This window comes from Electrona antarctica (assembly GCF_951216825.1).
Source record: "Electrona antarctica genome assembly, chromosome: 9".
NCBI classification, from domain to species: Eukaryota; Metazoa; Chordata; class Actinopteri; order Myctophiformes; family Myctophidae; genus Electrona; species Electrona antarctica.
Genome location: NC_136790.1, coordinates 13,570,343 through 13,597,331, shown reverse-complemented (window position 1 = coordinate 13,597,331; position 26,989 = coordinate 13,570,343). Strand labels below are relative to the sequence as shown.

Genomic DNA, 26,989 nt, shown 5'->3' with positions numbered 1-26,989 from the left:
GTGGTGTGGTGTGTGCGTGCGTGCGTGCGTGCGTGCGTGCCTAGCAGCCAGCACAGTAAAAAGTGTCCTGTGTCCAACAGTAGCCTGTGGTCAGCTCTATGCGGGGAGGAGGAGGTGGAGGTAGGGGGGGGGGGGGGGGGGGGGGGGGGGTTGGGGGCCGCAGCAGTGGGATGCCCCAGGGCCAGGTCAGTCTGAGCTCCATCTCACTAACGTTATGCTGGACCAAGACTCATCCATAATTAAAGGCAAAAGCTCTGCCGCTCAGAATAACCAGCGTGCACGGCCTCGCACATTAATTGATGTTTGTTAAAAAAAATGAGCGAGGAATGCAACGTATGTAATGGCCGCCTCGGGCATAGTTTATTAATAAGGAGCCCACTTCATAACCGGCATGGCAGAGCTTACAGTACGTGGAGCGAGAGGCAGTTACATAAAGTCTGGATATGTATAACTCCTACTGGGGGGGCCTGTAACACGAGGTAGGAAGAGGGAGGAGGGTGGGAGAGACGATGCGGGATGTGACAACAACAACGTATATATATATGTGAGATGGAGCAGATGAGAAGTGGGGGTGGGTTGGGGGGTGGGGGGGGGGGGGGGGGGGGGGGGGCGGGGGTGGAGAAAACAACCGAAGGAAGAAAATAAAGTGAGGCTGAAACGGAACAGAAATGCACAGGATGGGGAAAGAAAGAGGCGAGGTAGGGGAGCGTTACAGTAGCAGAGTACAGTACGCTGGCAGAGAGAAGACCAAAAAAACAACAGGAATGCGTACAGTATGAGAGATAATGAGGCTCGTTCGTTTCCGTTATACAGTAGCATCTACAGACTTCTCTGCCCAAGACTCACCCGCTCTCCGGATCGGGGCCTCTTCTTCGGCCGAGTGGGCAAGGAGTCCTCCTTTGGGTTGGTGTCAATGGCCCAGTAGGAGCCCTGCAAAGACAAGGAGAACCAACCAGTGAGCTCAGTCAGTTCACAACAGGATAGATTCACTTGCGCACGCGCACACACGCACACACACACACACAATATGACCTGGTATCACAGGGATGTTAGTATTGGACTGAGGGACTTCCCCACTGGAAGGACATGACAGAGGGAGGCTTCAGACATTTCTTTGGCATCTCTGCATAAAAAGGCTTTAGCTAATAATAATGTGTGCACTCCCAACACACACTAGGTCTCTTCTGCTGAAATGAACACAGTCTGTCATCCTAACCCAAAGCTATTTCATTTTATTTATACGTTTATTTAACAGGGACAATACAAAAAAACAATGTATCAAGTTATAAAACGTGAAACCGTTGCGTTGTATATGGGGTTTATAGCCGAGGCTAATTTTGGACCCCAGTCCCTGGTTAGGCCTTTCTATACAATTATCAATCTATAATTAATCAATCTACAATTATCAATCTATACTAAAAACAATCGTTTAATACATGTGTGTAGTAAGAAAGCAGGGCTCGAAATTCCAAATTTTCTTCTGGTGCTCCTTCATTTTGAAATTGGTAGCACCAGTGCTACCAAGTAGAAAAGTTAATTTCGAGCCCTGGAAAGGCTAGGCTGCTTGCACGTACACAGGCATTGAGGTGGACTGCTAGTGGCGGTGGTGAAATGCTAAGCCTCTCCTGAAGCCTGAATCTAGGTTAGGCTACATATGGTGAGACCCTTTATCACACTAAATATATGCTCGTATAGACGCCAGATGTACAAACGACCGAATACATCAGAGGACATCCCTCGAGATTCTGAGGTAAAATAAGATGGGTAAATAATCTTTGGGTGGTCCTAGACACAAACCTTCCCACCTTAACAACAGAATGGGTTAACAACATTGCACAGTACACAGGCATTGAGGTGGACTGCTAGTGGCGGTGGTGAAATGCTAAGCCTCTCCTGAAGCTGGACTTCCTCAGCCTAAGGTAGTGAGGGGAGCGAGGGGTGAATAAGGCTCCTCCGCCACAGACCCAGCAGCTTGGCAGCAGCTATAACAGCCCTGCCGTGTTGGCTTTCTTCTCAGGTCTGAGCCGGGCTAATCAAGGAGAGAATAGCTCGGGCTGGCTCTGGGGCTGCAGCTAGCAATTCCACACCCAGGCTGCATTATTTATCTCTGCATTCGGGCCCCATTTAATTTATTTTTTCAATGGTGCTCCAACCCCCGAAGCCAAAAGCAACACAGCTTACAGTTGTTAAAAATGAGATTTTGAACCCTGAGGCCCTGCAAGTTCAGAATTTTATTTTTTAATATTTCATACGACCCCTCCCGATAAAAGTCCCAATTGTCAAGAGAAAGTGAGATCAGGACCTATACAATTATTTCCTTAGCAGAGAGAATAATTGATATTTCCATAAGAAAATTCAATGGGAAAAAGCCGAGACCATCCAGCAATCCATTTCTCAAGTACTGTATTCTATTCCGTACAATAACGGGGTTGCCCTGCTCTTGTTTGGCCCACAGTTCTCTTTGTTTCCCTCGTGTGGTTCAAGAAACACTCCGGAATTTTTGCTGTGCACTTGCATTCACAACCAGCTCCAATCATTAAAAAAGAGAAAAACCCAGCGCTGGCCTATATTCTTCAGGGGTTCAAAATGATATGTTTTAATATTTTCAAGGCTTGCGGGTCAATTAACATTTTCCTTGGAGGGAGGAATTATTCACGGCGCAATCAAGCGCAGATGAAGAGACATTTCGTAACGATGTAAGGCTAGAGTTAAAATGCTGCAAAAACCTCATTAGGCCTTTCCCCCCGCACGTTCCTGACGAGAGGTTTTCAAACGCCGGACGTGAGCGAGGGCACAGTTTGAGGTGAGATGCAGAAGCTGGCACGTGTGATCCGAGCGTGTCTCAGCTGTTAATATTTAGCCGTTAACCGTTTCAATTAGAGCTCCTGGAGGCGACACAAACCCATGACTGTTAACCCATTTTGGGCGGGAACCCCGTTTGGTGTTACAATTTAGCTATTGAAAAATAGCAGATCTACAAGCTCATAGCGCGCCACCGAGTGGCGCGCTACGAGCTTGTAGGTCTGCTATTTTTGAAAAATCGTTAAAATGTGGCGCAAATCATTGAATATATATAATATTTCAGAGCGAACATTTTTAACTAAAATATTTGCTTCTGGGGGTCCCTGGAACTACATTTTTTTAGATGGGGGTCCGTGGCCCAATAGAGATCATTCTGGGGGTCCTTGACATGAAAAAGGTTGAGCACAACTGACATAGAAACATGGGTTTTTCAGAAAACTATTAGGATTTAGAAGCCTTTTTTTCAGTCCAAAATGGGTTAAGAGAGCCAGGCAGGGTGACGTTTTTTTTTTTAATTAGGCAAAAAGGATAAAAAAAAATAAAAAAAGGGAAGATTCTTCCAAGTTCAACCCCATGGGAAGAGGGAGTTTCTGCCTTTCTCTGCTCGTCCTCCCCAGAGATTTACTACCAGAAAAGAAAAAAAAATCCCACATAAAGAGTTGTTAAATTATTCACAAATATGCTGCATTATTACCGTAGCAATGCCAAGTGAGTCTATGGCGTCTGGTGCTATAGAGAAATTACAGTAAGCACTGTGCAGCATTGAAAAACAAAGGCTCTGCTGATTGTTAAAGGACCACTTCACCACTTTTCAACCTATCTTGAAGACTGGAAGACGGTTTCTAAACTGCCCACAGCCCTCCTTTGAGACAGAGACTGAGTAGAACAAAATCGTGCCATTTTATCATGATTATTAGTGAGGACCTATTATATGAAGATAGGTTGAAAAGTGGTGAAGTGGTCCTTTAACCACTTTAAGCCGATAGAACAGCCGATCTACAAGTTCAGAGCGTGTTGCGATGCGATGCATCACAAGCTTGTAGATCTGCAATTATTATTATTATTTTTTAAGATAAACTTTAAGATTTTGAAAACATTTGAAACGTTTTGAAAAGTGAAGATGTTAATGACATGCATCCAAAATAGTGACGCCAGGGTTAACCCATTTTGGGCGGGAACCCCTTTTGGTGTTAGCATTATGTTATGCTTTAGCTATTGAAATACGAGCTTGTAGGTCTGCTATTTTTGAAAAATCGAAGAAAGACTGACATAGAAACATAGCTTTTTCAGAAAACTGTCAGGATGTAGAAGAAATTTTTAGAATCTGATCTCAGGTCAAAATGGGTTAATGTGGTGAAAGAACACCTTGAATATGAACCCTGCTACCCTAACCACTGAATGTACAGTAAATGATACTGTAGCACCATTTTCCACTATATAATCGGTATATATAAATAAAACGTATATATGTTCCAACTCAACCTATAGTAATTACACTGGTTATCAGTCACTGCAGATTGATGCTAAAGTCCATGACATGAGGCCAGGTAAGATAAAATACAAAAAAAAAAAATGTAATGGAAGTCAACACTTGACTTCGACTTCGCTTTTTCCCACCTCCGAGGTAGACAGGATATGCGCGCACGCATGTGTACTGTACAATGTACATACCAAGCATCATCTCTTACACAATCTCAGAGAGAGAGAGAGAGAGAGAGAGAGAGAGAGAGAGAGAGAGAGAGAGAGAGAGAGATTGTGCGAGAGTGACATGCCTCTCCTATCTCATCCAACCAGGAGTTCTTATATCCCTGCCACATTACAATATTGATGCAACGAATCACAAGCGGCTAGCGCCTCTTTGAAGTTGTCTTCGGGGGGGGAAGGGAGTGAGGAAAATTCCAAATTAAACATTAAGGATGCGAGCATGTTGGCCATGCATTTGGAATGGGATCCATACAGCAATAGATTATTTTGTATTTAGTGGAGCAGGTCCCAGGAGTGTCAATATCAGAGGATTACAGCAAAACATGAAATTAGCATTCAGTCCCCATCCTCTACAGAGCCAAGCATATCTCTTCATGCCTCTCTCTCTCTGTGTGTCTGTGTGTCTGTGTGTGTGTGTGTGTGTGTGTGTGTGTGTGTGTGTGTGTGTGTGTGTGTGTGTGCGTGCGTGTGTTTTGTCATCTGTGGGAGTGTGTTGTGTACAATTATTTGTGTAGTTCCCCGAGCATGTGTAGTACACTCTCGGAGTGCCTGGATGGAATCTAGGTTAGGCTACATATGGTGAGACCTATGCAGCCCTTTATCACACTAAATATATGCTCGTATAGACGCCAGATGTACAAACGACCGAATACATCAGAGGACATCCCTCGAGATTCTGAGGTAAAATAAGATGGGTAAATAATCTTTGGGTGGTCCTAGACACAAACCCTCCCACCTTAACAACATGTCTATCTATACATCCTTATAGGAAGAGGTGAGAGGGTGAGAGAGAGAGAGAGAGAGAGAGAGAGAGAGAGAGAGAGAGAGAGAGAGAGAGAGAGAGAGAGAGAGAGAGAGAGAGAGAGAGAGAGAGAGAGAGAGAAATCTGTTCCATCATAGCTCTACCATCCATTGGCACTTCCCCGCGTCTCCTGAACTGCTTTGGTCTCAGAGAGGACTGAGGAGTTACATTTTGCCATGCTATTTTTTAGGGGGGCGGAAGGTTCATAATAGATTATGAGCATACCATGCATTTCCAGACTGTCAGGATCCTGGCAGCCGTTCAAAACTAACATTTTTCTACAGCAGATAACACGAGATGCAAAGTTTCGCAACAATAAGCTGCTGCTATGCTAACCCCTTATACAAGGCGATCCATTCCCACTCAATGGAGTGTCACACAGACATAGACGTATGAATAAATGATGCATCTTACCTTCCCTGGGTCATCTTTGGAACGAGGCACTTTGAGAAAACATTTGTTCAATGACAGATTGTGCCGTATTGAGTTCTGTGAAGGGAGAGATCGAGAGTGAGAGAGAGAGAGAGAGAGAGGACAAGGTTTTAGTAAACATGTATCGAAAAGAAAAACCCTGCAATGTGAGAACAAGTGTGTCGTGTTTGTATGGATGGACAGAGTGAATCACTGCCAGCTGCCACAGGAATCTCTACCAAGAAAGGCGGGCAAACCTGTGGGCATGTAGCCTTCTATCATTTACATTTTATTCACAACTCCTGCTTGCCAAGGGTCAGATGGCTTCGCCGGCCCCGACCTCTGCGTGGTACCGACCTCTGCGTGGTACCGTGGGCCAAGTAACAACCGTGTCCAGATTTCACTGGGCAACAACAGACTGCACGAAGCCTCTCTCCATGCAGGAAACAACGATACATGTTGTTAATGTTGACGCCTAGCAAGCTGCATTCTAAGTGACAGAAACATATCAAATTCCAACGGGTGCCAAAAAAAAAGAGGCCAGAAGTAATATCCCCACACACTGGGATGTCGGCTGATAGCGAAGACTGATATTAACTCATTCTGGGCGGGAACCCCTGTTGGTGTTTTAACTAAGCATTATGTTATACTTTAGCTATTGAAAAATAGCAGATCTACAAGCTCATAGCGCGCCACTCAGTGGAGCGCTATGAGCTTGTAGATCTGCTATTTTTTTAAAATCGTGAAAATGTGCCTTTTTTGAGAACCACTGATACAGAAACATAAGGTTTTTCAGAAAACTCTCAGGATTTCGAAGACATTTTTTAAATTTCGACATCAGGCCTAAATGCGTTAATTAATGCTTCGGCAGGGTCCTGGGGGAGAGGGGCGGGGGGGGGGGGGGTCTCTAAATTATGTAGATCATTTTTGGAAGTTAACTCATTACACTGTTACAAGCTACTTCACAGCCACTGGAGAAGATGGGAGGGGGAGAAGAGGTTTGAACCATCTGCCTGATGGAGGAGGCTAAGGGGCAGCAGAGTGGTGCTGCTCAAGGCCTGGGTTAACCAGTCCCAGCCAGGCCCCCCAGAACCAGCTGGAGCCCGGCCAGAACGAGGCTTAGCGGAGCCACTGACTGCACGTTTCCCCTCTCCACTTTGTGGAGTGGTATTGACAGATGGCCGCTCTAAAAAGCTTTAGGATTCTCAGATGAGTTGAATGGACGCACGCGAGATAAGTAGTGTGTGTGTGTGTGTAGTGTGTGTGTGTGTGTGTGTGTGTGTGTGTGTGTGTGTGTGTGTGTGTGTGTGTGTGTGTGTGTGTGTGCGTGTGTGAGAGAGCAGGCGTGTTTGTGTGTGTGCATGTGTGCGAGAGAGAGACACACACAGAGAGAGAGAAAACGAAAAAATAGAGAAAACCCAGAGCCCATTAGATTGGAGCTGCTTGTACATTACTATAGACAATTATACCTCAGGAGAGACGATAATGACAGCCTCGCTGTAATGCTGTCAATCTTGCTGCCTGAAATCCCCACTGAAATGCCAATGCAATCCATGAGAAGTGGACCAGGCGACCAACTCTATTCTCCCATAAGCATATAATGGGGTGGAGGGGCAGTCCACAGTCAAACTGGCAGCATGAAGACCTACCCTATACAGTAAAATCTTATTTTTGAGTGGTGTAAACCACTCCTACAACTGGCTTTGTTAGTTTACGTGTATGTCTGTCTGTCTGTCTGTCTGTCTGTCTGTTCGTAAAAAATGAGCATGGTTGCTATGGTCACCCAGTTCACACGGGTGTGATTTCATTACGTCAGACATTACATCAGACCACAGTTGATCAGTCTATATAAGACCTTACACCACTCAGTTCACACGGGTGTGATTTTTTACACTATGATTTTAAATTAACACTTTTACCCTGTGGCAGAGGAATGGCTCAGTCTAATTGGATCAGAGTCAACACAAAATCCCAAGCTTGGGTACCGACAAAAAAAGCACAAGACATTCTCACACATAGCATTTACTACCAGACTGGCCAACTAAACACACACAGGTTTTCAGACTAATGATAATCACAATCAGTCTCATTTAAATGTACCTTAATACGGTAACATCTCAACGACAGTTTAGTCTAGTGTGGAAACTACAGAGATCATGATAATAATGGATTTGTGGTAAAAAAGGAACTAATGCGTAGTTAGGTCACTAAATCCTGATTTATACAAATTTATACAACATTGTGAGCTTGAGCTCTTGAGCTTTTATATCAGGTATTTTCAGCACACAACATATAAATTAGGCTCAACACAAGTGCCTAGTCCATAGTATATACCCAAATAAGTGATGGGCCTCGTGTTAAGGTTGTAGTATACTTGATAGAGCACCAAAGTCTGACATCACAGCGTCTAGAGGCCGTTATCCCCCCCGCCCCCTGGGTCACAGAGTTATTTTTGAAAATCCCATAGAGAAATCTTAGATCGAGTCGTATGAGAACTGTATTCCAAAAGAAACAAATGAGCCACGCGATTTTACTCGTATGGATATGAAGCATCAACTGACGGTGAACAAGTACTAATTTATCCAAAGAGGAATATTTTCTTTCTTCTCCAAACACAGACGTCAATATTATACAGGCCTAGTGTGAAGGCCGTAGTAGTATATTCAATACAGGCCTAGTGTTAACCCACTTAGGCCTGAGGTCGAAATTTAAAAAAATGTCTTCTAAATTCTTTGTTTCTGTATCAGCGGTGCTCAATATTTCATGTCAAGGACCCCAAAAATGATATGTAGGCTAATTGGCCGCCGACCCCCCCATCTGAAAATATGTTGTTCCAGGAACGACTCAGAAGCAAAGATTTGAGTTAAAAACGTTCGCTCTGAAAGAATATTCATATTTTCACGATTTTTCAAAAATAGCAGACCTGCTTGGCTAATGCAGTACCTTGCTGAAAGGCCATGGTGAGGTAAAGCACAAGGCTCCACTCTCAGACTCTATACAGAACCTCAGCGTGGAGGGAACTTAAGCTTACAGAGACACAGCACTCGACCTTACTACCAATCGCCAGCATTTACTGTACCATTGTACTGCGTCTGTGTACAGTACATAACTTGTTTTTTCTGAATTTATGAAATATTCTTACAGCACATGGATACCAAGAGCATATATACAAGCACCTAAGTTTGGAGGGCGGGGGGCAGATTTTCATGGCAGAACACATTTTTCAATAGCTAAAGCATTATATACATAATGCTTGAAACACCAAAAGGGGTTCCCGCCTAGAATGGGTTAAGGCTGTAGTATAAAAAGAAATGCGTGACCGAACTTAAAGACCGTAGTATATTCAATAAGAACAGGAACGTTTCGGAGCACTGCGGAGTAAAAAAAAAGTGCAAAAAGATTCTTTTGCAGGAGTATTTCCTCTCACGGTGGTTTGGACACACTATTCTCCCCACAGAGCCAACACATGCGGTGGAGTATTTACACACAAGACTTGTCAGACAGGTGCGCGGGCGTGCGTGAACATTTTGGGTTTGCTGCTCACGGCGTGGCTGTGGAGCTTCGTGCCCAACTGCGTGATAGAACTATGAACCAGGCATAGGACTTAGACTACGTCTGTCTGTCCGTATGTCCGTCCAGGCCTCCCTTTCTGCACGGACTGCACTGTCAGCGCCACCGCTACACTTGAAATACTGTGTGGCCTTGTGCTGTCAGCCACTCTCCCTGCATGGACTAAATGCCTCACGACACAGACACACATTAGTGTGACTGAATAAAACAATGTGACCCCCGAGAGCGATGCGATCATACATAGTGGATGGTGACAAACAGCTGTGAAGTGGCCTTTGTTTTAGTATGCTATGCTATGCTACTTTAAAACACTACAGATGCCTCCAGCATGGAAAAGCCTCAGTGGGAGAAAGTGTGTGTGATGCAAGACTACAGTACACCACTTATGCCTGATTCTTACACCGGTATACTTTTATGTCTTGTACTTATAGTTGTATACACGAAGATGCGTTGTGAGCTTGTCAATTAACTATTTCCGATACACGACACAAGTACAAATCAGGCACTTAAAACCATGTTCCTTTTACAACTGAATGAAAGTGAGTGTGCGCACACGTGCGTGCACATGCGTGCATGCGTGTGGCCTTCCCAGGCCTCGGTGCCAAAGGAACAGAAGCATTACCGTGCCTTCTGGTAGCCCTAAATCATTGATACAGTCAAGCAGGCAGGTTTACTTTTTAATGGACTCTCCCCTGGCCGCCCTCCTCTCCTGACAAGGACCCCGTGTCCCTACACTGTATGACGGGTTGCATTATATCAAGCACGCCGTCTGGGTCGGCGCGGACGCCACTGTGGCTGGGGGTCGTTTCATGCAAGAAGAGTGGAGGTGAGCCGGAGTGGAGTGATAGAACGGAGGAGATTAAAAGTACATTATAATAACCACACTGGAGGCAAGATGTTGGGAGGAGAAAATGTCGTGACCACCACAGCAAGTTGTGCTTCATTTGAGCGGCCTTAGCATCTTCCTTATAGAGTGGGGGGGGGGGGGGGGGGGGGTTCAATGTTCAATGACCGTAACTCTGCACAACTCTTTACCAGCTCAGTGGCCCTGTGGTTAGAGTCCTGAAAGTGGGATCCCCGGTCGGGTCATACTGTACAAATGGGACCCAATGCCTCCCTGCTTGGCACTCAGCATCAACGGTTGGATTGGGGAGGTTAGATCAACTACATGACTCCCGAGCACGGCACGGCTGTGTATAATGTATGCGACAAATAGTGGGAACTTTAACTTTTAACTTTACAGTCCAACTAAAGACGGATGCAGGTCTGTGCCGGGAGGGAGCGCCAGTGAACCGACTCGCAGACAGCGTGGCCGAAACAGCGTGGAAGATGAAAGTGAAGGTAAGTATAGTGGAGGAGGTCAGGGAGGCGAGTGTGAGCACTGGTAGACAAACTGAGTCAGACACGGCACTCTGCAGGGGGTCTGCCCAGCATCTACCTGCAAACGTACGACATAGCACTTCTCTCTGTGTGTGTGTGTGTGTGTGTGTGTGTGTGTGTGTGAATGTCTCCCCTAACGAACGGCGGTGATTTAACGTGCCAGGACAGCAGCAATGGAGGCGAAAGCACCTCCACGCCTCCCCTCATCTAACCCCCACCCTACCGAGGAGGAGGCGGCCATCGTGGGGGGGGGGAAGTAGGTCAGGCCGACCTCCATGTTCTCCGTGTCAGACGTTTAGAAGTGAGCTAAAGGGACAGGCTGTGTCAGACCCCTGTTCCTCACACACGGGAGGGGGGGGTAGGGGTGCCTCCTAGCTTGCACGCACCCTGAGACGCCCCGGGGGAGTGTGCTCCGTGTCGCGCGTGTACAGCATGTGTGTCCCAACGCTGGGAACCGACGAGTGTGATACCCACACGCCGAGTCTCACACTCTCTCATTGCTCTGCACTTCGCTTCTAAACACGTGTGTGTGTGTGTGTGTGTGTGTGTGTGTGTGTGTGTGCGCGCAGTGCACAAGCACATGCATGTGGCTAGGGTGGGTGAGACAGGGATACGCTGGTTATGGGTTTTTTAAGAAGTGACAAGTGTGACAGTGTGGGTGTGAAAAAAAAAAACCTGGATCGACACACACACACACACACACACACACACACACACACACACACACACACACACACACACACACACACACACACACACACACACACACACACACACACACACACACACACACACACACACACACACACACACACACACACACACACACACACACACACACACACACACACACACACGTGGAGACATACCTGCACGTGCATGCACACAGCTGCTATCCTCAAACATCCCACTCAGCATAAAGCCAGACGGTGAGCTATCGCTTGGTTTGTGGCTTCAGTTTAAACATTCATCATGTGATGAGGAGTTTTAAGACGCCCTAGAAGTGTCTCTGAAAAGTGTTTTAGGTTCAACTACCAAAACAAAAAGGAAACTTAAACACCACCCCTGGATTTGGAGCCTTGAGATCAAAGTGGGTTTTAATCTCCCTTGCCGTCTGTGTGCGTGCGTGTGTGTCTGTGTGCGTGCGTGTCTGTGTGCGTGTGTGTGTCTGTGTGCGTGTGTGTCTGTGTGTGTGCGTGTGTGTCTGTGTGCGTGTGTGTCTGTGTGCGTGTGTGTCTGTGTGCGTGCGTGTGTGTCTGTGTGCGTGCGTGTGTGTCTGTGTGCGTGCGTGCGTGTGTGTCTGTGTCTGTCCACAGCTGATCTTGCTGAGTGACTACAAGGCTGATCAGTTTCTTTTGCAAAATGCGCAGCAGGCACAAGAAGTCCACATTAGATGAACACCAAACAGAACCAAAAGGACCCAGATCATAAGAGTCTTATTAATGTCCAAGCAGCACATACAATACCGTTTCATGGCAGAGGTTCTCGACCTTGTCAACGACCCCTCAAAAATGTCCAAATTGTTCAGATATACTGATGCAATGCAACACACATGCATTTGTACATCTAGCCTGGGGTTTGCAGCCTGATTCACTGCGTTCCTCGATTTGTTTTGTCATCTATCGCCAAGGCGGGACATCTGAGGAATCCACCCCGATGCTTCCGATTGGTCTGTGGTGCAGGACTTGGGACGAAAACACCTCCGTTTGACGTCATATCAATGAGCGGCTACTGCTGTTGCCTGCAACATCCCCTTATCATTCAATAAACTCACCCCACATAGCCGGCATTGATTTTTTTATTTTACTGCGTGACAAATCGACAGAAAACTGTCCGGATTTCGAAGACATTTTTTTAAATTTCGACGTCAGGCCTAAACGGGTTAACGTTACATGTCCAGTATGGGTTGAGAGACCGATTCTGTGTATTTTGTTTCTCTCTCTCTCAGTGGTGGAAAGTAACTAAGTACATTTACTTAAGTACTGTACTTAAGTACAATGTCGAGGTATTTGTACTTTACTTGAGTATTTCCAATTTCCAATACTTTTACTTCTACTCCACTACATCTCAGAGCCAAAATTTGTACTTTTACTTCACTACAATCATTTGAAAACTTTAGTTACTAGTTACTTTTGGCAATTTAAATTTGGATTAGAAAACATACATTAACCACTTCAACCGTATACATTTTGGCCATTTGAAAATAGCAGACCTACAAGCTCACAATGCGTCGCGTTGCGACGCATTGTGAGCTTGTAGGTCTGCTATTTTCAATAGATTTTGTACACATTTTGAACTTGTGAAATGGGACATTCTGCAATATGAGTACTTTTACTTTTAGTACTTTAAGTACATTTTGAAGCCGATACTTTTGTACTTTTACTCAAGTACATTTTCAATTCCGTACTTTTACTTTTTACGAAGTAGTTCTAAATTGCAGTATTGGTACTTTTACTTAAGTAAAACAATTGAGTACTTTTTCCACCACTGCTCTCTCTCCATCTCACGTGGTGTTGTCTCACACTCACACATGCACGCACGGGGTCTGAGCTCTCCGTCCTGAGACTATGCTGCCACCATGGTCTCACACTCACACATGCACGCACGGGGTCTGAGCTCTCCGTCCTGAGACTATGCTGCCACCATGGTCTCACACTCACACATGCACGCACGGGGTCTGAGCTCTCCGTCCTGAGACTATGCTGCCACCATGGTCTCACACTCACACATGCACGCACGGGGTCTGAGCTCTCCGTCCTGAGACTATGCTGCCACCATGGTCTCACACTCACACATGCACGCACGGGGTCTGAGCTCTCCGTCCTGAGACTATGCTGCCACCATGGTCTCACACTCACACATGCACGCACGGGGTCTGAGCTCTCCGTCCTGAGACTATGCTGCCACCATGGTCTCACACTCACACATGCACGCACGGGGTCTGAGCTCTCCGTCCTGAGACTATGCTGCCACCATGGTCTCACACTCACACATGCACGCACGGGGTCTGAGCTCTCCGTCCTGAGACTATGCTGCCACCATGGTCTCACACTCACACATGCACGCACGGGGGTCTGAGCTCTCCGTCCTGAGACTATGCTGCCACCATGGTCTCACACTCACACATGCACGCACGGGGTCTGAGCTCTCCGTCCTGAGACTATGCTGCCACCATGGTCTCACACTCACACATGCACGCACGGGGTCTGAGCTCTCCGTCCTGAGACTATGCTGCCATGATTGACATCATGTCAATTATACGGCGCCGTTACAGTTCTTACTTCCTCTAGCCCAAGGACTCACAAAACGACTATTGGCAGTGATGGAAGAGGTACTCACATGTTTTACTTCATAAAATTGTAGTGGAGTAAAAGTACAATATTTTGGCCTGGGCCATGGCTCAGTGGTCCAGGCACCTTGGCTGGTAATCCAGTCTGGCAGTGTGCCGCGGGTTCGACTCCCGATCCCGACGGCCTTTACTGTCTTCCCCCCATCTCTCTCCCCATTTCCTGTCAGCCTACTGTCTGTCCCTCCATAAAAAATATAAAATAAAGGCGAAAGCCACAAAAAAAACCATCTCTGAGATGTAGTGGAGTAGAAGTTAAAAGTATTGAAAATTGTAAATACTGATGAAAGTTTAAAAAAAAAAAATACACATGCACGATTGCACTTATACAGTACTGTATGTACTTGGTTATACCCAGCACTTCCATCTCAAAATCACACCCTTTGACTGGTGGAGACTGTCCATTACAGAGCAGCAGCAATCTAACCCGAGCACCCTTTGAAAGATGGGAGTGGAAGTGGAAGACAGCAGGGGACGATGTACTGGTATAATCACATGCTGCACTGCCGTTTCACAGCTCTAGGTAGTCATTTCACAGCATACATCGTTATTATTAGGAAATGCCTTCTGACGTAGATTTACCGGACGCACCTTTCTAGTTGCCTGTCTCTGTGTGTGTGTGTGTGTGTGTGTGTGTGTGTGTGTGTGTGTGTGTGGGTACATGCGTGTGTGTGTGCATGCGTGTGTGTGGGCGCGTGTGCAACACAGGAAGCATGTTAAAAGTGTCAGGATGGAAACCAGCGGTTACATGACCACCAGGACGTCCTTTTTTTTTTTTTTTACAGAAGATTTATGCTGGATTCATACATGGTTGCACGTCGTATGCACGCACCGGAAATCGCAGATATACGAGCTTGCGCAGATCTGTCATTTCCGGTGTCGGACACCAGAGCGAAACCAAGTATAATGAAGCTTTCAGCCGAACATTGAAACGGGTATAAGACCTTTAGTTCAGGAGACAGTCGACATGATTCAGTGTCCAATCACAAATGACTTTCAGAGCCTCATCTTTGAGTCTGATGCCGAGCCCGTAGTGTGGAGAGTCCACTCCTAGACCACCAATTACTATTGTTTTGACCAATATTTCATCAAAAAGTGAATTCTATTCAAGTTGGAAAAAAAATAATTTGAGGGATGACTTCCGCACACCCGGTTATGTTATAGCAGGTGCGTAATTGCGTATAGGTCCTGGCAGTACAGCAAACGTTATGAGGAAGGAGGAGAGACCCGCACACCGCCACTTGCTGGTTCAAGAACTTTATTTTAAAGAGTCATAGCAGTCATAGCTATGATGACTCTTTAAAATAAAGTTCTTGAACCAGCAAGTGGCGGTGTGCGGGTCTCTCCTCCTTCCTCGGGACAAAATAAATAAAATGATTTGAAGTTGAAGTTTCTATCATTGAACTTGTATATATTGTGTATTATATTTGTTGTACTGTGTGTCCATGTCATGTATGTAAAATCATTGCTGTAAATGTTTTTTGTTTGTATACAGGGCGCCATTGAAAAAGAGACCCTGGTCTCAATTGGATTCCCCTGAAATAAAAGGTTTCAATCAATCAATATATATATAAGCAACACAAATAAGTAGCAGCAGCACTGCAGAAGTCTGGGTTAGAAACGGTAGTGTCCGGCTCAGGGCAGGCACTAGTAAAGCAGTGTTGTTAACACATTGTGCCCAAAACGTCTGTGGACGTCCTGGGTATTACCGCACGTGCATAGCCCAAGACGTCTGTGGACGTCTTTGGAAAGAAAAAAATATATATATATATATATTTTTTTTTTTTATTAAAAAAAATCAGAAAAATCAAAACACTTTTTTTTTTTTTTTTTTAACACGTGGTGCCAAAGTTTGTGTTTTCGCCATTGAGAATGCATTTGGCGTTTAAATTAAATAACTCAGAAACTATAAAACATTTCAAAGTAAAAAGTTCCAGCATGTGTCTCCACAGTCGGCTGAATTATAAAAAATGTGAATGGATTTTCTAGGTGAAAGTGATTTTGGGCAGTTTTGCGTGGGCTCTCAATGTGTTAACATGTATACATCAAGCACCAAGCATCACAGTTACAGTAAGATACAGTAGGTAAACCCTACATGAATAAAACCAAAAACATTTTGGCATCGTTATCAGACAACATAATAAGGATAGTTATTGATATTGGAAAAAATCACACCCGTGTGAACTGAGTGGTGCAACTAGTCAGTGACGTCACACACTAACCATAGCAACTATGCTCACATGTACGTGGGGCCACGTACAGGTACACACATACACACACACACACAGACAAAGCTGGTTGTTGGAGTGGTTTGCACCACTCAAAAATATAACTACTGCCCATTACTTTTTTTCTCACCGTCTCATAACAATCGTTATTACATTTCTTTATTTGCGACTAGATGAGATCCAGGGCAGTGGGCGGCCACTTGGAGTACAATGATGCTACTACTATGGTGTTGCCTCCGTCATTCTCTCATACTACTTGGCCACAGGTCAATGAGAGGCCATGCTCCTCCTCACACAGTTGTTTGCTTTGTCTGGTTTCCTTCTCGTATTTACAGACACTCCATCATGGATATTTGAAGTGGCAACAAGGGCCAGGGTAATCTTTCTCTCTACAAGAATGTTTTGTGTACCCATAAGCCCTGTAGTGTGGGCTCTCTCTTCTCCTTCAATGTTCAAGTGAAAAGGCTTGTTTAACTTTATTCAATTCAAATCGGGGATAAACATAAAAGTAATTAAAAAAACCTGACCGATGTATTGGTCTGGTGCCAGTCAATCAGATATTATCGGACTTTTGTAAGGACAATTATGCAGCAGATTTTTAACCACTTTCAACCTATCCTTATGTGTGGGCATAGTGGTTAGAGCATAGCCTTTCATGCGGAAGGTTGTGGGTTCGAACCCTGCCTGGGGTCGACGTCAGCGAGGGCATGCGGTCGCAACGGGTTCCTAATCCTAACGCCATATCAAATGTGACCAGATTTGACTGAGACTGCCATCTCGCAAATTCCAGCTTTTCACCAGAGGAGAAAAACGTATTATTATTATTTTTCCCCAAAATGAGTTAATAGCACAGGCAGACTCTTCACATACTAGAGCATGTCTGAAATAAGTGTCAGAGCTGAAATCGACATGTAAATATGAAATAAATGCTTAAACATGTAGCTAGGTGTAATGTTATAGACCACAGAAGTGAACCTTTCAAGCCTGTTTTCTCAACTCGCTGTTTTCTGCAAGACATTACTCTATAAGCCATATCTCCAAAACTGGTGTGTCAAACTGAACAACCAATATGTCAATTTGAAGCTATGATTCCCTGCTTTCATATGGCATGAAAAAACGAAAATTCAAAAAAATCCAATGGCAGTCCCTCAGTCAAATTTAGTCCCAAATGGGTCCAGATCTGAGCCAAGTCTCCTGAGGAGGCGCGTCTGAAGCCTGTCCTGGACGGCATATCCGGACGTAAAAACAAATCCCATTTACCCATTATAGCCGAAAATGATATATGTTTTTGAGGGCCGCTAGCCCCTCCTATAGCGTTGTGTGTTACAGTGTACCCCACAGTGATGATTTGATTGGCTGAGCACGGAATGTGATGCATGACGAAAAGAACGCCGCTCACTTCACAAGAGTGTGATTTTTTTAAATATAGGGCTTAACCCATTTTGGGCGGGAACCCCTTTTGGTGTTTTAAACATGATGTTATAATTTAGCTATTGAAAAATAGCAGATCTACAAGCTCATAGCGCGCCACCGAGTGGCGCGCTACGAGCTTGTAGGTCTGCTATTTTTGAAAAATATTTATTTCAGAAAACTGGAGGATTTAGAAGATTTAAACTTAACCCAAAATGGGTTAAGTGACTAAGCAATTATTTTATTAACAAATACTGATACACTGACCGATACATGGAGCATCTCCCATGTATATTATGGATGGAGTGAGCGCAGAGAGACCAAGCCGACGACAACCAAAGAGACTGGAAGTGGATAAGACGCAGGTAGGTGCACGGGCCGTTGTATTTTTAGGCTGCTTTTAGACCTCGACACGTCCAGCGTCACACACTGTGCACCGCGGCCTCAGAGACTTTAGACAGGGGTTACAGAATGTAGCGCCTTCACAAGTGGCTATTTGCAGTGGCCGTGGGAAGGCGTGCCGCGCAGGACAGGACTCTGCATTCTCTCGGCAAGGAACCACTTCTCAACACTAGCCCCCCCCCCCCCCCCCCCCCACCCCCACAAAAATAAAAAGAACCCCCTAAAAAACCCACCACATGGTCAGATGAACACACACACTCACATACACGAAGGTGTGAAATACAGTTTGTCCCAGGCTGATTTAATCATGTTAGCAGCGTGAAGAGAAGTGACCCGGCCTAAAGCCAGTGAAACGAGGCTCCTCTCTGAATGATAGGGTCACTGCAGTACTTAGTTCAGACTAGTCATTGGTCCGACAAACGACAACCTATACGTACCTCAAACCCTAACCTAACCTAACCGTAACTGCAAGCACGGGAGCAGCGCATGTCTGCTCTGTCGGAATTACAAAGGCGGTATATTAGCAAAATTATTGTATTAAGCTGCCGCCTGCCGCCCACCACCCTCACCCTCACCCGCCTGCCACCCACCACCCTCACCCTCACCCGCCTGCCGCCCACCACCCTCACCCTCACCCGCCTGCCGTCCACCACCCTCACCCTCACCCGCCTGCCGCCCACCACCCTCACCCTCACCCGCCTGCCGCCCACCACCCTCACCCTCACCCGCCTGCCGCCCACCACCCTCACCCTCACCCGCCTGCCGCCCACCACCCTCACCCTCACCCGCCTGCCGCCCACCACCCTCACCCTCACCCGCCTGCCGCCCACCACCCTCACCCTCACCCGCCTGCCGCCCACCACCCTCACCCTCACCCGCCTGCCGTCCACCACTGTCCAGCCAGTGGCAGCCCAATGATGTGTCGTATCCACAACAAGTGACATCGGATCCTTCAGCAACTTCCAATATGCTGAATGTATAGAAGAAGGTGCTGTCTACTTGCAGGTGCTATTCAGTATTCTATTCTAACTCAGCAAGCAAGACAAATTGCATTATTGTTGGCACATTATTGTTGTATGCAATGTATTGTACACTACAGTTGACTTGCCTTGCTAAATTGCATTGTTCCTGCATTATGCTCCTCAAAGTGACCCAGTCTGTCTGCCATGTGCAGAATGATGATCATTACAGATCGCTCATATAGACACTGGCTATTGTAACTATAGGGCCAGCCTCTGCCTCTCACCAGCTTTAACACACTGAAATAAAAAATAAATAAAAAAGTGTCCAACTGTCTGAGTTGCTCCAATAGCTTCATTCTGTTCGCTAGACTAATTGCATATTGGACACACTGCATTGTAGGCTAGGCTGCGGACAATGTCATACATGCGACAATGACTTCTATTACCAGCAGCTCAGCCTTTACAGTATCATGTAAAGGCTACATATTACCACAGTGAAAAGGTCAGGAAGGTATGAAGGTATGAAAAAATAGATACCGCCCATGCCTAACACCTACAATGCAGCATTGAGATACTACAAGAGCCCCCGCAGTGGCAGGATTTAAGAGCAACGTCTGTTTCACCAATCTTTCAAATAATATAAGTGTCAAGTAGTTTGATACAAAAGACAAAAGAGAGCATTCTTCGACCGCGATATAGTTTGCCAAAGAATGTGGTTCTATCAATAACTTAAAAGTCTGCAGTCATGATTTAGAGACCAGTGATTAGAGCACTCAAAGACGGCAGGCACAGGCCTCCATTGCTCTTTAGCATTACTCACACCGCTGGTTTCCTCAAAAACAGCAATCTATCAACACAACATTCGATCACTCTCTGCACTACAAATCTCCCAAGCCCATTGGCCGTCGTTAGCCTCCCTCTATACCCCATTCCAACAGAACGGCGGGTAGCGGTATATGTGCCGCAGAGCTCTCCTGCATTGAGCCGAGCTACGTATAGTATACAGAGAGACTTGAAGCCCACACTGGAAAACCCATGAAGTCAACTATAACGATTTTCGACTTCATTCTTTTTCCAACTGGCTTCAAAGGTATTTGATCTGCCTCCCTTGGCATCTAGTAGCAGCGTGTTGGCATGCTAGGTTTAAAATCCCTTAGTCCGTCTCTGATCTTTACCTGCTTGTGTTGTTTTAACCCATTCTGGACGGGAACCCCTTTTGGTGTTTTAACTAAGCATTATGTTATACTTTATAGCTATTGAAAAATAGCAGATCTACAGCTTGTAGCGCGCCACCGAGTGGCGCGCTACAAGCTTGTAGGTCTGCTATTTTTGAAAAATCGTAAAAATGCGGCACAAATCTTTGAATATATATTCTTTCAGAGCAAACGTTTTTTTTTATTTTGACGTCAGGCCTAAATGGATTAATAAAACATGAACGAGTGTTTGCTGCAGCAAAACGCATGCCAAGGTGAAAGCCTAGTAATGAATATAAGAACCTTATTACGCCACGCGATGCGAGGTGAGGTCTGGCTGGCGTGGTGGGAGAGACGAGAGCAAAAAAAAAGGCAAACCACAAAACGTGCAATCACGGTCAATAATAATGTTAGCCGCTGAAGCCCAGGTCATGTGACATACGGTAGCACACTGAGGCATTGTAGTAATTAACCCATTTTGACCTGAGATCAGATTCTAAAAATGTCTTCTACATGCTGACAGTTTTCTGAAAAAGCTATGTTTCTATGTCAGTCGTTCTTCGATTTTTCAAAAATAGCAGACCTACAAGCTCATAGCGCGCCACTCGGCGCGCTATGAGCTTGTAGATCTGCTATTTTTCAATAGCTAAAGCATAACATAATGCTAACACCAAAAGGGGTTCCCTCCCAAAATGGGATAAAACTCAACAGCGACTTCTGCAAATTGAGACTATACTATGGGGATTTCTTTCCTCTCCTTCTTCACCAACAGTAAGCACTGGGCTAAATTAAATCCATTTTTCACTTGGTAAATTCATATTACGAAGGCCATTCATGAAATAAGTTGTACAAGAGATTATATGGCTATGCATGTAATCAACAAAGATATGACATTATGGAGTCCTGTTAAAACACACAGACTGATGGTTCAAGGGGAATCATTCTCAGACTGTATGTAGCAATTATGCTTTATGGAAATATTCTCTTTAATATATTGAAGTTTAATATCAAATCAAATTAATTTAATATACATAAATTCTAACTTTATTCAAAATTGTATCCGTCTTCATTTATTATTAATTTGCTTGTTCTCAAATAGAACATTAGATTTTGTACTTGCATCGGTAATTGCTGGTCAAGGACTCGTCTCGGCATCGGATTCAAAGATCCAGCATCAGTCGAGCTCTAAAAAGCTCACCTTGGGATACTTTTCCAAGAGCTTCAGATGCAGAAACGTATAACACTACCAAAGGCACGTATATGTGAACTCCTGGGTACACCCACTGAGGACTGAGGAGGCATGAGAGCTGACAAACAAGGTGATTCGTGTACATCAGCAGCATAGGTGGAGCGCTTTCCGGAGGAGTATGGCCTCAATTACACCTGTACAACAATGTTGCATGCAAGATGTAAGTGTCATGGCCGCCCCAATGCATTTCCAATGGAAGTCACATGGTTTGATACAACATTTGTGTTTGATGGCTGTGTTGTGCCCCCCCCTCCCCCGCATCAAACAAAAATGTTGTATCAAACCATGTGACTTCCATTGGAAATGCATTGGGGCGGCCATGACACTTACAACTTGCTCACATCTACCATGCGACATTGTTGTATGCTAGATGTATAGGTGTAATTGAGGCCTAAGGCCTGACTCACACCTTCACAACAGATTGATGTATAGCTGATGCATGAGACTTATTGACTGATGCAAGCTCACAATGCATTTCCAATGGGAGTCACATGGTTTGACACAACATTTGTGTTGTATGAGGGGGTGGGGGGCAGTCGAAACACAGCCGAAAGCCGTACAAAACACAAATGTTGTGTCAAACCATGTGACTTCCATTGGAAATGCATTGGGGCAAGATGTAAACAAACCCTTTCTTTACATCTAGCATGGATCAATGTTGTATGCTAGATGCGAAGGTGTGAGTCAGGCCTAACTCTGGGCCTCCAAACAGCAGGACAGGTAAACGTTATGCAGAAAAGGATGCCAATATATGCTTCATCAGCAGCACATACAGTTAGATTGCATGGAGAGGCGTTCATTTTTAGACAGATTCTGACAAACGAACATCTTGAACACCACCCACCAATATCAGTAAGCCTGGTTAAATTCTATACAGGCTAGAGCTATCTCTGCACGTCGCCCACCAAAGCAATCCCCCAAAGACGTCTACGCAAACACAGAGTAATGGCCGTATCCGAGCTTTGCCCTGGTCCTGACAGCGTGCGAGATCATCCACAGCGTTGGAGTTAATCCATTGAGACCTGGAACACATCCATGTCACGTTAGTGTTTAACCACATTAACCATTAACCCATTTTAAACATTATGTTATAATTTAGCTATTGAAAAATAGCAGATCTACAAGCTCATAGCGCGCCACCGAGTGGCGCGCTATGAACTTGTAGGTCTGCTATTTTTGAAAAATCGTTAAAATGTGCCTCAAATCTTTCCGAAAATTGTCATGATTTAGAAAACTTTTTTTTTTTTTTAAATTTCGACGTCAGGCCTGAATGGGTTAAGTGCAGCAATCCAACTTTATCTAAAAAAAGTAATTTTGGAGTGGGTAATCCAAGGATAGCTCAACCTGTAGAGTGCTCGCGCAACAGGCTGAGCCAACACAAAACCCCCATAGTTCTCAAGTGGCATATGAGAAGTTTATGAATGCCGCACCAAGGATGTTCCCTTTTCAGCAGAAGCAGCAGGGTTAGAGGACCAGAAAGTCCAATAGAAGTGTTGCTGAACTCCATCTCACTCAGCTGTGCATACACCCACATCCCCTCTCTCTCTTTGTTGCTTTAAGGCCAACCTTGGAATGGATGTGCGGAAATTCTAGACAACATTCAGAGTTATTTTCTAGGTGCACCCAAGGTTACAGCGCTGGCTTGAATAGCTACATTTTACAATTTGAGCATTTCCTTACAAATTTGTAAAGATGTGGGAAAAAATGGACTTGACGCACATGAACCTTATAGCGTCCGTATTCTGGGCAGGTCATAATAGGCCACCATTCGGTGAAAATAACATCGAGCCCACCATCATTAGTCAATTGGCTTATTTAACCCATTTTGTCCCTAAGTGGATAATAACGCTGGATGACAGGTCAATGCTGCAGTATGACAAAAGATACCGCGCACGCGCACACGCACACGCACACACACACACACACACACACACACACACACACACACACACACACACACACACACACACACACACACACACACACACACAGTGTTGTTGTTGCTCCATTCACTAACTACTTCTCCTCATTGCACAGTAAGCAGTGTAAAGCCCAGGATGTCACACCCTACAGAAAACCCTCAAAATTATTGCACACCCAAGACCATGCAGTGCGCCGTGCACAATGACAAGCACAGCGACATTAAGTGGATTACGTCAGAACATTCCTGACCTTTGACAGGCCGGTCAATATGGCAGACTAGAGCCACGCAGAGTTGAGAGAGGATGCGAAGACATTTCAGTGCATGAGCGTATGGGGTGCAAGTGTAACGATCGATTTAATCAGTTGGAAAAGAATAATCGATTTGGATTAAGAATAATTAATAGACGAAATGTTCAGAAATAGCTAAAGTAGCTGATCTACAAGCTCACAACACGCATTGTGAGTGACCTTGTAGACCGGTGTTCGCTACTTTTGCGTGACACAATTGTGTGACACATTTAAACAATCATTTATTTTACACAAAATATCATAATGTATTGACCCTATTAACCCCTAATTGGATTAATCAAAAAAGTAATTGATAGTATTATAAGATAATCGATAGTTGCAGGCCTAAATAAAATAATACTATATACAGTGGGAGATTAAGCCGACAGTCAATACAACAGAGCAGACTCCAGGCATGATATTATTACACAGGAGAGGAGACATGTCTGGAAGACTCCTATACCGGTGTGTCTAACCCATTCTGACCTGAGATCAGATTCTAAAAATGTCTTCTACACGCTGACAGTTTTCTGAAAAAGCTATGTTTCTGTCAGTTGTTCGATTTTTCAAAAATAGCAGACCTACAAGCTCGTAGCGCGCCACTCGGTGGCGCGCTATGAGCTTGTAGATCTGATATTTTTCAATAGTTAAAGCATAACATCAGAGGCGTATCTACAATAAGGTGAGGGCAGGCGTCCGCCTGTCCAAATCCATTTCTGGCCTGGCCAAAATCCATACAATGAGAAATGAAAAACAAGACCTGAGAACTATTAGTGGACAGCTGATTGGCCGTTGCGGTAGAGCGAGACCCTCAATCACCCATTGGAATGTAAATGCAAGCCTTTCAGCCTTTGTATCCTACTCGTCTGGCAGGTATATCTCTTTGAAAACCTTTAGTGCTACGATTGTGCGCGGGGAGACGACAATTAACATATCTTGCCTGGCCAAAACGTAATTCCTGGATACGCCACTGCATAACATAATGCTAACACCAAAAGGGGTTCCCGCCCAAAATGGGCTAAACTCATGATGAGTTAGGCCAGCACAGAGGAAATAAAGACAATTGACAGGTTTTCAAATGGGGAGAGAAACAGCCCATACTGTTAGGCTCGGCCACTGGAGGCTAACTGGGAAACGGGGAGAGAAACAGCCCATACTGTTAGGCTCGGCCACTGGAGGCTAACTGGGATACTGCTCAGGACTGACAGTATCAGTAAGGATAGACGCCTTCCACCGTACTCTAAATTGGGTCTGGTTCTCTGAGCAATGCTTGCTTGCATTTTTTTTTCTCCCATGTTACCATACAGGGCTCTTTCTCCCCGTCTCTCTCTCTCTCTCTCTGTCTCTCTCTCTCTCTGTCTCTCTCCCCGTCTCTCTCTCTCTCTCTCTCTCTGTCTCTCTGTCTCTCTCTCTCTCTTTCTCTCTCTCTCTCTCCGTCTCTCTGCCATTTCCCCCGTTCTGCAGAGGCGGTGCAAGGCCATAAGAGACGGGAGGCAAAGTGACATCCTCCAGTTTATCCTCCCTGAAAGCCTTCGCATGCTTTCAGTTCCACATGAGGGATCTGATGAAAGCCGTTTGTCAGTCTGCCACTTAATTATCAGCCAGCAGAGGAGCCTCTGATACTGTCCTCCGACAATGGCTCACAGCATCCCACTGACGACGGCTACCCACACTAACAATGAGCGACTAACACTGCAGCGTCTAATGGCGCTGTGGTAGTGCCAACCACTTAACCCATTGTGGGCGGGAACCCCTTTTGGTGTTAGCATACACTGACACCACGCTAGACAGGAACGCCCAAAAACGTCACATCCGGGGTAAGAATTTACCCCGGAATTTTCTATGGCTGCCACTTGCAACTTGGTCCAATCCTTTATCACATACGGACAAACATCTATGCCGATGCTATCTAACTTGCGGAGGTAGCGTGCCTTGTCCACAGGCAACAGATCTTTCAACGTATGGCATTGCAAATACGTTTGATAATCGCTACTCTGCTCAATATTGTTTTGAAAATGCCGCAAATTGCATTGCAGTGAACGAGCGAAAATCGAGCTTGTAGGTCTGCTATTTTGAAAAATCGGAGAACGACTGACATAGAAACATAGCTTTTTCAGAAAACTGTCAGGATGTAGAAGACATTTTTAGAACCTGATCTCAGGTCAAAATGGGTTAAAAGAGTTGGGACAAATTACGCAAACAGCACAGCCAGCCTTTTCTATGTGCCCTTCCCCAGGTGTCCCCTCAACGGCAGTAATTCTCAACTGAATATTTCAAGGCCCTCGACTGATGTTGATGTTATTTTTGTCATTGTTAATTTTACTCTGAGAGGGTACAAATGGAACTAAATTCAATCCCTAAGGGTCCACATTTTTATCAATACTTTACCTGGAGTGGACACCCTCTGGACACCCTTAACCCATTTTGGGCGGGAAGTTCCGGGAACCCCTTTTGGTGTTAGCATTATGTTATGCTTTAGCTATTGAAAAATAGCAGATCTACAAGCTCATAGCGCGCCACCGAGTGGCGCGCTACGAGCTTGTAGGTCTGCTATTTTAGAAAAATCGAAGAACGACTGACATAGAAACACAGCTTTTTCAGAAAACTGTCAGGATGTAGAAGACATTTTTAGAATCTGATCTCAGGTCAAAATGGGTTAAGGACACCTGGGGGTCCTCGAACCCCATGTTGAGAACATATATCAATATACAATGCACGGAATGTTAGCCCATGAGATGAAATAAATGGAAACGGAGAAACCAAATAAGTCCTTGTTTGAGAGGATATTAGCTCTGGCTGGCGGAGGGAAAAACAAAGCCCGGTTTGACCTTTTAGCCTATATTTCTCTGCATGTGTACACAAGCATCACAGAGATTATACAGTATGCAGCTGCTCAATATGCACATTACCAAATGTGTACTGCAAATAAAAACACGACGTCACCGACCGCGCGCACTCCTTAACCTTCTCGCTTGTGTAATAGTCATGTTCATTTGGCTGCTGACTGCTCAAAAAAACAAATAGCGACTGCAGGCAATATACCACAATTACTCCACCGTGGAGAGGGAGGGAAGCCAAAAAAAAGAAGTAATTTCCAACGAATTCTAACCTTACCAGGGGGGGGGGAAGCCAACTAGAAACTCGATATCATCAGAGTGAAATCAGGCATTTGTATTTCACATTCCCCCGTCACGGTGGAGGGGAAAATGACGTGTCATCTATGATTGAAAAGCACCACAGACCGAGGGATCACTCTCATCACGACCATGCTCCACTTGTCTGGCATCGTACAGTGAAGTCGCCATGCCTGGCAGCTACT

At 45.2% G+C, this 26,989-nt stretch overlaps 1 protein-coding gene across 2 annotated transcripts in view; it reads right to left on the bottom strand.

Annotated features, from left to right (window-relative positions):
* The window catches only part of foxj3 (forkhead box J3), a 128,163-nt gene that overhangs the window by 27,005 nt on the left and 74,169 nt on the right, over positions 1-26,989 (bottom strand). For both annotated transcript variants that reach the window (XM_079509378.1, XM_079509379.1), the window contains exons 3-4: positions 5,723-5,797; positions 847-930 (exon numbers count right to left, since the gene is read on the bottom strand). In XM_079509378.1, the coding sequence (XP_079365504.1) occupies positions 847-930; positions 5,723-5,797 (159 nt within the window). The remainder of the gene's footprint in view (positions 1-846; positions 931-5,722; positions 5,798-26,989) is intronic.